Source organism: Nannobrachium achirus (genome assembly GCF_963921795.1).
Source record: "Nannobrachium achirus genome assembly, chromosome: 12".
In the NCBI taxonomy this organism is placed as follows: Eukaryota; Metazoa; Chordata; class Actinopteri; order Myctophiformes; family Myctophidae; genus Nannobrachium; species Nannobrachium achirus.
In genome coordinates, this window is record NC_137832.1 from 53,553,765 (window position 1) to 53,565,955 (window position 12,191).

The 12,191-nt window shown below is 44.7% G+C and overlaps 1 protein-coding gene across 1 annotated transcript in view; it reads left to right on the plus strand.

Annotated features, from left to right (window-relative positions):
• Nucleotides 1-2,214: 2,214 nt before the first annotated feature.
• antxr2a (ANTXR cell adhesion molecule 2a) overlaps nt 2,215-12,191 on the plus strand; it is a gene marked incomplete at its 5' end in the record, with an annotated part of 123,715 nt that continues 113,738 nt past the window's right edge. Inside the window, 2 exons of the mRNA XM_080738755.1 lie at nt 2,215-2,390; nt 7,334-7,405. Coding sequence (XP_080594881.1) covers nt 2,215-2,390; nt 7,334-7,405 — 248 coding nt within the window. The remainder of the gene's footprint in view (nt 2,391-7,333; nt 7,406-12,191) is intronic.

Sequence of the window (12,191 nt, forward strand, 5' to 3'; positions counted from 1 at the left end):
AAGCAGTGGATGCTGTCCCAGCGTCTGGTTTAATAGGACAGGACAGCCTTTTGGGGAAGTTGACAACATAATTGCTCCTCAGATATATATTCCATTCAAGGTAACGTTTTAACGTGTCCAGCTGTCCACATGACATGATTAACACCGTGTTTCATCTGACTGGATACGACCATAGGATGCGACAGACAGACCAGTGTTACGTCCATGTTTGTTGTTGCCATCTTAAAATGAGCGTGCATTGTTGTTAATTAGTGGTTGAACAATCTTGCCAACTTTACTCACAAGTGCCCTCTCGTTTGAAAGGCTCTGTGATGTATTCTAACTAATAACAACTTGTTTTGATAGTCCATCCAACAACTAAACCGCGCGCCTAGCTCGTATTACAAAGTCAAGCCGATCGGTGTGCACTGCAGCGTCACAGGCACAGCGACAGCGTGATAAAGGGGGGCCCATTGAGGGGGGCTTCCGATGGAGGGTCATTCGCATTGAGCGTCATTTATTTGGACTGAGATTTACCGGCAGTCGGAGTCCCCCCTGGCAACAGGACATAGGCAGAACTAGCACGTTAAAGGGGGCCCAAATGTGAGAGGGGGTTTTCGATGGACGATCATTTGCATTGACCATCATTTGGACTTAGACTGACGGGCAGTCGGAGGCCCCCCTGACGGCCGAGGCCTGTTTCAATTGAAACCAATGAAACATAGTTAAGGCCGCCAATGTGTACAGTATAATCGATCATATTTGCGGCTTTTTCTTGGACCTGAACACTGGAGGGGATATCCCCCCCACCCAAAAAAAGTGGAGGTGTTAATCCCCCCCGTCCCCCCCTACCCCCTGCGCGCATGGGTGTGGCCGTGTGTGTGGGTATCTGACAGACAGACAGACAGACAGACAGACAGACAGACAGGGACAACGCCACACCAGACCTATAGACCTATATTCAATGTTACTAGCCCTTACCCGTTCAAAGATATGAGCTCCGAAATGATGTGCAGTGTGTGGGTTATGGGATGTGCACTGTGCACACAGTATATGAGGGATGGAAAGTAACTTTAACTGGTGCTTGCATGCTAATATGTAGGAGCATCAATGTAAGAAATACCCGTTCCATTTAACAGCTACAGAGATACTGTGTACCGATCTGCATGATTTTTGGACAACATCTGTAACAGGGCCAGAACCCCCCAACCACCCCACCCCACCCCCCCGTGAGCTCCGAAATGATGTGCAGTGTGTGGATTATGGGATGTGCACTGTGCACACAGTATATGAGGGATGGAAAGTAACTTTAACTGGTGCTTGCATGCTAATATGTAGGAGCATCAATGTAAGAAATACCCGTTCCATTTAACGGCTACAGAGATACTGTGTACCGATCTGCATGATTTTGGACAACATCTGTAAGAGGGCCTGAACCAACCCCCCCCCCCCCCCCCCGCCCACAATGTTATATGAGATACTTACATGGTTTCCTGTGGAAATAAGCTTAGTCTTTTCTAGGATCTCCTTTTAGTAGACCTTGTACCAGTGAACTGTACCGTCAAGAAACTGTACCTTTTCCTATGCAAACTTCTAATAAAGTCTTCAATCAATCAAAGACCCATATGCATCATATTGATGAGGGGGCACGCGGGGACCGACCGTGACCCCACTACCAACGGTCGATCCACAGCTGGGTTCAACCAACACTGCGCATGCGCTGCAGCTGGAGCGTGTGTGCGTGAGTGTGTGTGTGAGTGGGACACAGCCACACAGGGGAAGTTCCCCCAGCCATGAGGATAACTTTTCCAACAAATCGATCATCTATATTCTATAGCCTATAGACTCTGTGTCTGTGCGAGGCGTTTTATAGAGGATGAGTAAATTAACGATGGCGAAAATGCGTCGGTGACGTCAGTGGAGTGGTTTATTCCTCTATTGCAACAGCGTGGCTAACTTAACGGTAACAATAAGTTCAAAGCAAACTTTTTGACATGTTGCTTCTACTTCGCTGCTGTGCGGGTCGAGCAAGGACAGGACAGGACGGGATGATAAATAGCGTGCACGAAGTTTAGACTGTAAAGAAAAGTTGGCTGACCCAGCCCAGGAGGATTACTTGTTGCTACTTGATACTCATTTTCTCCAGTTTGCAAAAAGAACAAAAAACAAAACGAAGTTGGGACCTGAGTTTTGTTGTCACCCCAGAGGTTTTTGTTTAGTTTTTTTTGTACCGTGATGAAGGAGGACATCTGTCCCACCGTGGGTACCAGCAGATCCTACACAACAACAACAGCAGTGACCACAGCTCTGGTCAGCCTGTTGCTCGGGCTGCTGCTGGTCTCTTCCTCCGGTGCTGCCGCTGAGCAGGCGGCGTGTCATGGAGCATATGACCTGTACTTCGTCCTGGATCGGTAAGTAAAAGGGAACAAAACAAAACGTTTTGATTTTAAGTCATAGTCCAGTGGTTCTCAAAGTGGATTCCGTTTCCCACAGGGACTCTCTGGGTTCCTTCTGCACTGTGTTTTCTTTTGTTCTTCTGATTACAAGTGTTTCCCCCTTTTTTTGCTATACAGTTCTATCCGTCTGTTTTTCAATGTTATGAGTTAAAGAGAAGGATCTCAACGGAAATAAGCTTTTGTCTTTTAGTTTCCTTTTAGTTGACCTTGTATCAGTGAACTGTACTGATGAAACTGTACCCTTTCCTATGCAATACTTCTAATGAATACCTCAACCAATCCTTGAGGGGGTTCTAAATTGACCCATATAGTCTAACTCTGACTAGTGAACCAAATGGAACACATTTGGTTCCATTTGGTAGGCTGTCAGAGTTAAAGGGGGAGACCTTGAAGTGTAACAGTTTGAGAATCACTGTTGTATAGTAGTAAGAGAGTTGTTGAAACTGGACTCCGCAATGGCAACAGTGGTTCCTGTGTAAATAGCCTACGCCGAAAAGCTTTAAAGGATCTCCTTTCCTTTTAGTTGACCTTGTACCAGTAATTTGTACTGTCATGAAACTGTACTTTTTCCTTTGCAAACTTCTAATAAATTCTTCAATTAATCAATCAACATTGCTGCCGATGATCAAAAAACAAGTAAAAAATGTTGCCAAAATCAGTGTCCATTTGGTTGGAACTTAGGCTACATCTCACTTTCTCAGAGTTTACAAAGGGGATACATTACATTACATTTACAGAGAGGATTATTTACTGTGTGTGAAGATGAGCCCCGATGGCGTTGTGTTGATGATGTGTGCATGTGTAATGTTATTGTGGAAGTTGTTGGTCTTGATGAGAAGGAACAAAGGAAATGCCGGTGCCTTGCTCATTGGCAGCGTGCCTACACAGAGTACACTCAACCCCTGCATCATCATCAGGGAGGGGAGGCGACACACACACACGCTTGTGGGATCTGTAAAACACCCAGTAAAACACCTCTAGATTTTATAGAAGACTCCAAAGATAGCAGATCTACAAGCTCAAAACGTGCCACTTCTTGCCGCGTTTCGAGCTTGCAGATGTGTTTACATTTGATACTTTTGTTTGCCGCTGTAGTTACACAGCTGGACCTACGGTACAGCAGTCTCCAGTCCTTGTCCAAAGCATCCAAATGCAGCATTTTCTTATCACAGGATCACACAGGAAGTGTCAATTAAGAACTCATCCTCTCCGTCTGAAGTGCCTCGGGCCAGACTTTGGCCCCGTGGGTTTTCAACCCTTTTGTGTCCAGGGAAGCCACGCCAAAAAGCAGCGGTTCTCAAACTTTCTTAATTTCAGGGACCCCAAGTTTGGTATCCTTTTCAGCCCAAGGACCCCCCTAGCCGAGAGAGAGAGAGAGATGAAGTAGGGACCCCCACTACATATTGTATGACATTTTGTTGCGAATTAAACGTTTTCATAGATTTCATAGATACATCATGTAGCCGTGTTTGACAGCTTTGTCATCAATGTTTAGGTTGGATTTTCAATGGAAGGAGAGGAACGCCCGCACACTGTTTATCTGCTCCAAAGAGAAACTCACTTTTATTTTAGGCAACTGCACTGCAACGTTTCGACTTTACGTTTTCATCAGGCAAAATTCTAGGTTGGATTTTCAGAGATTTAACCACTTAGATTGTCAAACTTAATGGAGCTTTGGCTCTGTACTTGGTCTGCTCTTTTTTCTGTCTACACCAGAACTCTTTGCAGAATATTTTTTTTATCTAATGTTCCCCTCATGTAAAAATATTAAATAAAATAAATGAATAAAAAGAAAATTCTATCAAACAAATATTTGACAGGCCCCCTATAGCTCTGATATAGTAGCTCCGGACCCCCTGCTGAAGACCACTGCTTTAGGCCATAACTCAAGAGAGGTACACATGGAACCAGGTGGACCCCACCTTTTGAGAACCACTGCATGAAAGGGCAAGTCATAACAATCTCAAGGCACTTCGACCTGTTATCCGTGCAAAAATACAAATACAAAGTCACACTAGTGGCGTTTCCATAAAGCCACTTTTTGCGCATTAACGGCTTAATCGCAAAATGTTTTTATGGAAACACTTCAAAATGCGAATAAACTTTCATTATCCGCAAAAAAAGTTATCCGCTTGGAGGAGGAGGATTTTGAGCCTTTGTCGAATAAACTAAATGCGCTTAAGTGAATGGAAACGGGTCAGACAATAAATGCGAATAGATTATGACGTTCTAGGTCCATTTCCCCTGCCGCTTTGTCCATGGTATATAGCGTTAGCCCACAAAACAAACCTGTTGTTTGTTACACACGGAGTGACACGGACCATGTGTAAATTCCTCCCGTTTTCACCTCAAGCCATCGGTGGCGAGCCGAGCGAACAGCAAACCCTTCCTCATCCCACAGTGTTGCGTGCCTGAAGTGCCAATCTACAAGCTCACAGGCACAGCAGCTCGCATCCACGTCTCCGCGCCGCGTTGTGAGCTTGCAGATCGGCCACCTGACCTTCCAGAGGACGCTGAAACTTGCACTGTGCAGCGACGCGACCGCGGTTTTCCCGGTGAACCGGTAGCTTTATGTATTGAGAGGAACTCTTGCCAATTTCGTAAGAGACTCGTCGCCAAATTTTGTAATATATTTAAAAAGTTTTTTGGGGCCATGATGATGACTGATAATCCCTTCTTCCCACTACTAGACAGCGACCGAGTCACAGCAGTCAGACGTGCAGACGATGCAGTGCTCAGGTTCGGTCTGAAAAAAGTCAGCCCGATCAACTCTTGCGACCGTCGCTAATTCGAATGACACCCGCAAATGGAAACATGCTAAATTCGCTTTGTCTTAATGCGTATTTCTGATAATTCGCTTCCCTAATTCGAATACGTTTATGGAAACGCCACTAGTGGCATCACAGTATCCCTCTTCCAAAAAGCACAATCAAATCTGTAAGCAAAACAGTATACAGTGGACACATACTGTATACAGAACGAAACACACATTCACACACTTTGGAAAGTTATTTTAGTTAGTTCAACTTTTTAGTGTTAAGTCTTGTGTTTATTTTTGAGCGGTGCTAACCGCCCCGACATCTGGCTTTGCGTGTATGATCACGGGTTTGTGTGTATGAGCACAGATCTCCATGCATGGAGATAACTGACCTGCAAAGTGAGCACCGCTCATTTCGCACAGGTGCGATTAAAAAAAGAAATCTCATTTAACTAAAATGTCATTTCTCGTTTTTTTTTGTTTTTTTTTGTTAGCACTCTCGCATTAAACCGGGTTAAAATCCGGGGGTAGAAGAGCACAGTTTCAACATGATAACCTTGATACGGTGGAACTTTCCTTCTCCTCGCCTCCCCATCCTCCTCTCTCCTCATCCTCTCTTTTGTCCTTGTCGTTCGGCGCGCAGGGGAGGAGGAGAGAGACACCGTATGAAAGATGAGCTTCCTAATGGTCAAACTCTTCTGTTTTATGTGCTCCACATACATTGAATTGTAATTATTGGTTTAATTACCCCGCTTCGTCCGCTTCATCAAGGGCACATTTTACTCTCTCTTTGTGTTCACACCGGGTCAAGTTGACTTATATCGGGACCAAGGGCTACAAAGTCGACCCCCCCTCTCGCCACCCCCCGGGTAACATTGCCGTGCCCTTGATTGTTCGCAGAAATTTATGTATCCGTTAGTTTTCATGATTACGAAATCGTAACGTCGCCCTTTAATTAGCTTTAATGTGTGGCCGGCTGGCTGGCCGTGGGATTTCTTTCCACTTCAACACGACCCTTATGTTGTTATATATCATCATCTCTCTCATCTCTTCTTTTCTGTGGTTTGCAGCGGCTTTAGCGCTAACATTGCTGGTTAACAACTAGCCACAATAATGACAACAACAGCAGAACAACCCCTCGCCATAAAACTCTCGGATGGTGCAACAGTTTGAGTTGTATTTCATGGTTGTCCGGCAGAAAACCATGTCCATGTCCATGTGTTTCAAGCTCTTTCTTTATGTTTCAAATACTTTTTAATATAAATGTTTATAAAGACCCACAGAAACACTTTGCATTGCAACACATTGTGTGGCTTGTAGATATTTCTCGCTGCTATTGCGTAACACTCTCATACATGGAGTTAAACTGAAGGGCATGGATTCATGAAAAACACACATTAAATTATGAAACATGGAGATACAAGGTTTCTACACGACAGCGACAATTTTGCAAACGTCTACTCTTACGCAAGGAATACAGTTCAAACCTGATGAACAACAGCAGCATATTGCGGAAGGAAGGACCTCACACCACGAATCAGTGGTTCTCATACCTTTTCATGTCAAGGACTTTTAAACTGATTATGTATTTGGCCTCAGACCCCCATCTGAGATGATTATGTGCCTGGGACCCCAATTTGTGGTGTTGTTTAAAAAATGGCCGACCCACAAGCTCGTTATTTAGAATCCAAAAAAATAGGTCCAGGTATTTTTTTTAATCCAAAAAAGCCTTATTGTCCATTTCGGCCGAGTTGTGGCAACCATATACAGCCCACAGCGGCAGCAGTTGGCATTACGTAATGCCAACTGATGCTGTTGTGGGCTCTATAAGGTTGCCACGACTCGGCCGAAATGGACAATAATGCTTTTTTTGAAAAAAACAAAAACAAACACCTGGACCTATTTTTTGGATGCTAAATAACAAGAAAACGAGGTAAGAAAGCGATTTACCGCGGAATTCTCCTTTAAAGTGGTTAAACCGATTGGGGTGGTATAACTGATCCCCCCCCTCCCTGGAACCGCTGTGGTTGGGGGGTCCCCGGACGGCCCGACCCCACTTTGATAACATGTTCTTTCTCGTCACTACAGTATCCGTTCTTTGCACTGATGTCACTGAACATTATTTCCTGTGTTGCTGCAGGTCCGGAAGTGTTGCGAATGACTGGGGCGAGATTTACTACTTTGTGAAGAATCTCACGGAGAGATTTGTCAGGTGAGTAAAACTGTCTGCTGCACTCAAGACACCGTGAAGGGCTTTACATAATTAGACTTGAATGAATTGAATACATGGGAAACAATTCAATGGGAACAATTCCCCACAACGTTTTAGTTTTATCCTTTTTTTAGCCATAATGTCTTATTCTACCATGTGTTGTTTATACTTCTGACTGATGAAGTATTCAATCAATAAAACATAAAAATAAAAACGTGCATACATTTTAGTCACTTGCGATGATGGATGTGCACAACTTTTTCAGCACATTTACAACCTCAATACTGCAATACTTTATTTGTGCGTAGAATAATAATTACAAACAGGAATGCGCACTGGTGCAATGCACCGGCCCTGATAATAATAATAATAATAATAATACTTTAAATACATTTAAAGTAAGATTAAGTCAACCGCGTAGATGTGTTCGGGTTCTTCTTGCGTAACGCTTTGAGTCAAATGGGTGCGTTGCCAGTTTGGGTACAGACGGTGCAGGGACCCAGCCAGAACGGAGTGGTTGGTTGAAGAAAATAGCAAAAGGCGACAGGTTGGGAGTGGGAGGCAGAGAGGAGCCATCTTCTGGGCTGTGAGAATGGCCATTTGCAACCGGCGGGTGGAGGGGGGGGGGCTCCAGATCCACCACGCTACTTTAAGAAGAGAGAGAGAGAGAGAGAGAGAGAAAGAGAGCGCGCTCATAAGGCGGCGAGGACCGTCTGCTAAACAAAAGCCTAACAAAAGGAGCACTTCTGTTCTGCCATGTGGCGAGGCAGCCAGACCACTATTCTCTACCACAAGTACACCACCACCTCCTGGTGCCGTGCCTGTCCCTGGCTCTGTCACCCTCTTAATTCAATAATATCACCACACGGAATTAATTAAAGTCTTTTACGTCTAAAGCCTAATTAACTGCTCAGGCCCTGCATTGGTCGTTGACTGGCGTGTAACCCCCCAGGGGATCTGTACTAGTTCCCCTTCTCCAGCCCCCCCCCCTTCACTAGTAAGGGCTCACAATGACACTAGTAGCCAATGTACGAGCTAGGGCTGCACGATATAGACACAATTCCATATCTCGTGTTTATGCCAAATATTTCGATATCGATACAATATTACCATACAAATTTCACATTTAATAATAAGTGTTGCAACAGTGAAAAGCATTATTCAAAAAAAAAAAGAGAAACAAAAAAACAAACGCATAAGTCAACATCACTCTTGATTTTAAGTACTATTGGGTTCCCTTCACACACTTGTTATTTAGATATTCTAAGTGTAGCAAAAAGCTAAAGGCAACAATATGGACAACGATACGGGCGATATGGGCAACGATATGGACGATATATTGCCCAGGGCGATATATCGCGATATCGTTGCCTTTCGCGATACTGGTATTGCGCATGGTCATACCTCGATAGCGATACGATAGCGATATATTGTGCTGCACTAGTACGAGCTCACAATGACACTAGTAGGCAATGTACGAGCTCACAGTGCGACGTGTTGTGAAATTTGCCGTTCTTTAGGTTTATTCCCTGATGATTCTAATCAAGAATAGGCTCTATGCACAGCAGCCATAATGGAAAGACATTGTGCCTCTTCCTTCACTTCCTTCACATGTGTTATCAATGATTCTGATGAAGGCTCTTTTCCAAGGTTCCATTTAGTGTTGCACAGTAGTTCTTAAACTTTTAGACTTCAAGGACCACCATAACTCTGAGAGTGTACGGGTCCATTTGGTTCCATGTGTGCACACTCAGAGTTGCAGACCCATAAGGAGCCATTTGGTACCCCCTCAAGGACACTTTGAGACCCACTGGTGTGGCAGAGTGTTTCCAGTGAGCCAACATGCACAATATCAGCACTCTGACTCTGTTTGACCAGAATGGAACTGAATCAGTATCATTGGTAACACCTGTGAAGGAAGTAAGGAAGGTGCCCATTTTCAATAGAAATACTCAGTAAACTTGGGGCTCCCGCTGGCCTACTGGACCACTGGAAAATAATAACTCTGTAAACTTGAGCTTTCACTCTGTACTTGCTATGCTCTTTTCCGTCTGAGGCCTTGTCAGCTAGAATGGCAATTTTGTCTAAAGTTCTCCCCAGACATGGGAGGCTATAGGGTTCCTTGTAGATAATGCAAAGAAATAAAAAATAAACCCTATACACAACTATTTGGCGGCCCCCCTGTCGCCGCCCCCCCGAGGGGTCCCGGACCCCCGTGTTGAAGACCTCATGGGTTTTAAGTGGTTAACTCGCAGGAAGGAAGCGTGCGATGATTGCAATCTGCGGCGGCGTGCTGTGATCCCGCGCCAAGTGTGTCCGTGTGGCTCAAAGATGGTGCTGTGACTGAGGGGGAGGAGGATGCCGGTGACTGCAGGCAGGGGCGTCACAAGGGGTGGGAAAGTGGGACTGAGTTACCAGGGCCCAAGGTGGAGGGGCCCTAGTAACTTTAGCTATTGAAAAATAGCAGATATACAAGCTCACAGCGCGGCACCGAGTGCCGCGCTCTGAGCTTGTAGATCTGCTATTTTTGAAAAGTCGTGAAAATGTGCGCAAATCTTTGAATATATGTATTTTTTAAGTGAACATTTGTAACTCAAATTTTGCTTCTGGGGGTTCCCTGGAACCTTCACATGAAAAAGTTTGCGCATCACTGACATTTTCACGATTTTTCAAAAATAGCAGATCTACAAGCTCGCAGCGCAGCACTCGGTGCCGCGCTGTGAGCTTGTATATCTGCTATTTTTCAATAGTTAGCATTCATGGGGGGCCCGCAGTGAATCCTTGTACCCAGGGCCCAGAATTTGGTGTGACGCCCCTGACTGCAGGGCCATGTGTCATGTGGGTGACCAGAGAATCAGCACCTCTCCTTATGCTCCAAGACACGCTCCTTCCTCCACTCCACTCCGCCGACACACAGACCAAGCGTTGGCTTACGTGGGAACTTTTTGAGTCGTTCGTTCGCACAATGCGATATTCTTTGGTGATGCAATATTCTTTGGTGATGCAATATTCTCAACCGCAACGTGTTGAACTTAGAACGAACCGTTGGAACCTGAGAATGGCGTTTTCTGTTAGTATAGTAGTGAAACGTTCATTGGTTGTATTTTGTATTTCGTTTTCTTTCAGTTTGCTGTTTGGTTTATAGTTTAGTCAGTGTTTTGAGTGCAGAAGAAGTCTTAGTTTTAAGAATTGACTATTTATTTTTTTGTTTCAGTCTTAAGCTGGTTGCACACTACTGCGTATTTTCGTTGTGAAATGCGTTTTTCAGGACAAGGAGAGAGAGATTCGCTCCTATATTCAGCCGAATAAATGCAGTAGTGTGCAACAGCCTTTAGTTTTAGTTTTTCAGGAATCAATAAGAAAACCTTGATTTATAGAAGCTGAAAGCTAAAAAAATGCATTACAAATGCATTTTTCCCACTTTTTTAAAGCTTTTAGTTTTTATTTTAGTTTGTGTTAACAAAACAATCCTTTCCTTTTTCAGTAATGACCCTGGTTTGGCTGGGCTTGCTGAGATGACATTTTCCTAATTAGGAGTTTTTGCAGATTCTCTGCTTCCTTAGCGTGTTTGTGATATATACGTTGATCATTTGAGGACGGATATTTACTCCCATAAACAGCTGTGTTTGCAGAAAGCGGCTCCCGGCTTTGCAAGGCATGGAGTCTGTGCTCTGACACACGGCTTGAGAAATGACTGCGACCGCACAATAAACAGCCCAGCCTGATCCACACATACTTTGTGGCGCGCTGGCGGTGTCGCGCGCCAAAAATAGCAGATCTACAAGCTCACAATGCGACACATTGTGAGCTTGTAGATTTGCTATTTTCAGCACGCCCTGCTCGAACATATTGCCACATAGACATGGATGCTTGGCGGTGTCGCAGGTTCGATTCCCCATCCGGACGAACTTTGCCGCGTGTCACTCCCAATCTCTCCCCCCATTTCCTGTCAGTCTACTGTCCTATCAACCAGTAAGACTCCCGAATCGGGAGATAAGCGACCGTCAGGTCACAGCGTGACCTGACGGTCACGCTGTGGACCTGACGGTGATGTCAGCGAGTTGTGACATCACTTCCTGTACAGGGCGGCTACACGAAATGTGGATAACACTATATATGGAGTGTGACGATTCAAGGCATCTCGGTTAAGTTCTTACCGGACACCACTGCATCGGTTATCTCCATATATGGAGGGATGTGTTGGTTATCTCCATATCTGGAGATTCAACCTTCAACGATTTTGACATCTTGTTACTAATCTGTCGGTAGATAATGCCGGTCTTATATCACAGCCTCCACCTCTCACGTCATACGGGCAGCCATAGTTACACCTGGAATGTTGAATCTCCATATATGGAGATAACCTACGCATCACACAAAGTCTGACCTCACCAGCCCATACTTGGGCATGGACGACTTATATCTCCATATACGGAGATGGCCATATATGGAGATACGATGACATCACAGAGTCCACAGCTGATGATGTGGCGTGATGTCATACAATACACAAACAAGCCCTATATAAAGGGGCAATTCTCAGCAGGGAAGAGAGCATTCCCCACTAGCTGAGTATCTTATCACATCTTGGATGTGATGATAAGCTATAAGCTTAGTTGATCCTGGCGATAAGGTCTGAGTCGAGGAATGCTCTCTTCCCTGGTGAGAATTGCCCCTTTATATAGGGCTTGTTTGTGTATTGTATGACATTGTATGACATCACGCCACATCATCAGCTGTGGACTCTGTGATGTCAGAGTGATATCAGCTGTGGACTCTGACGTCA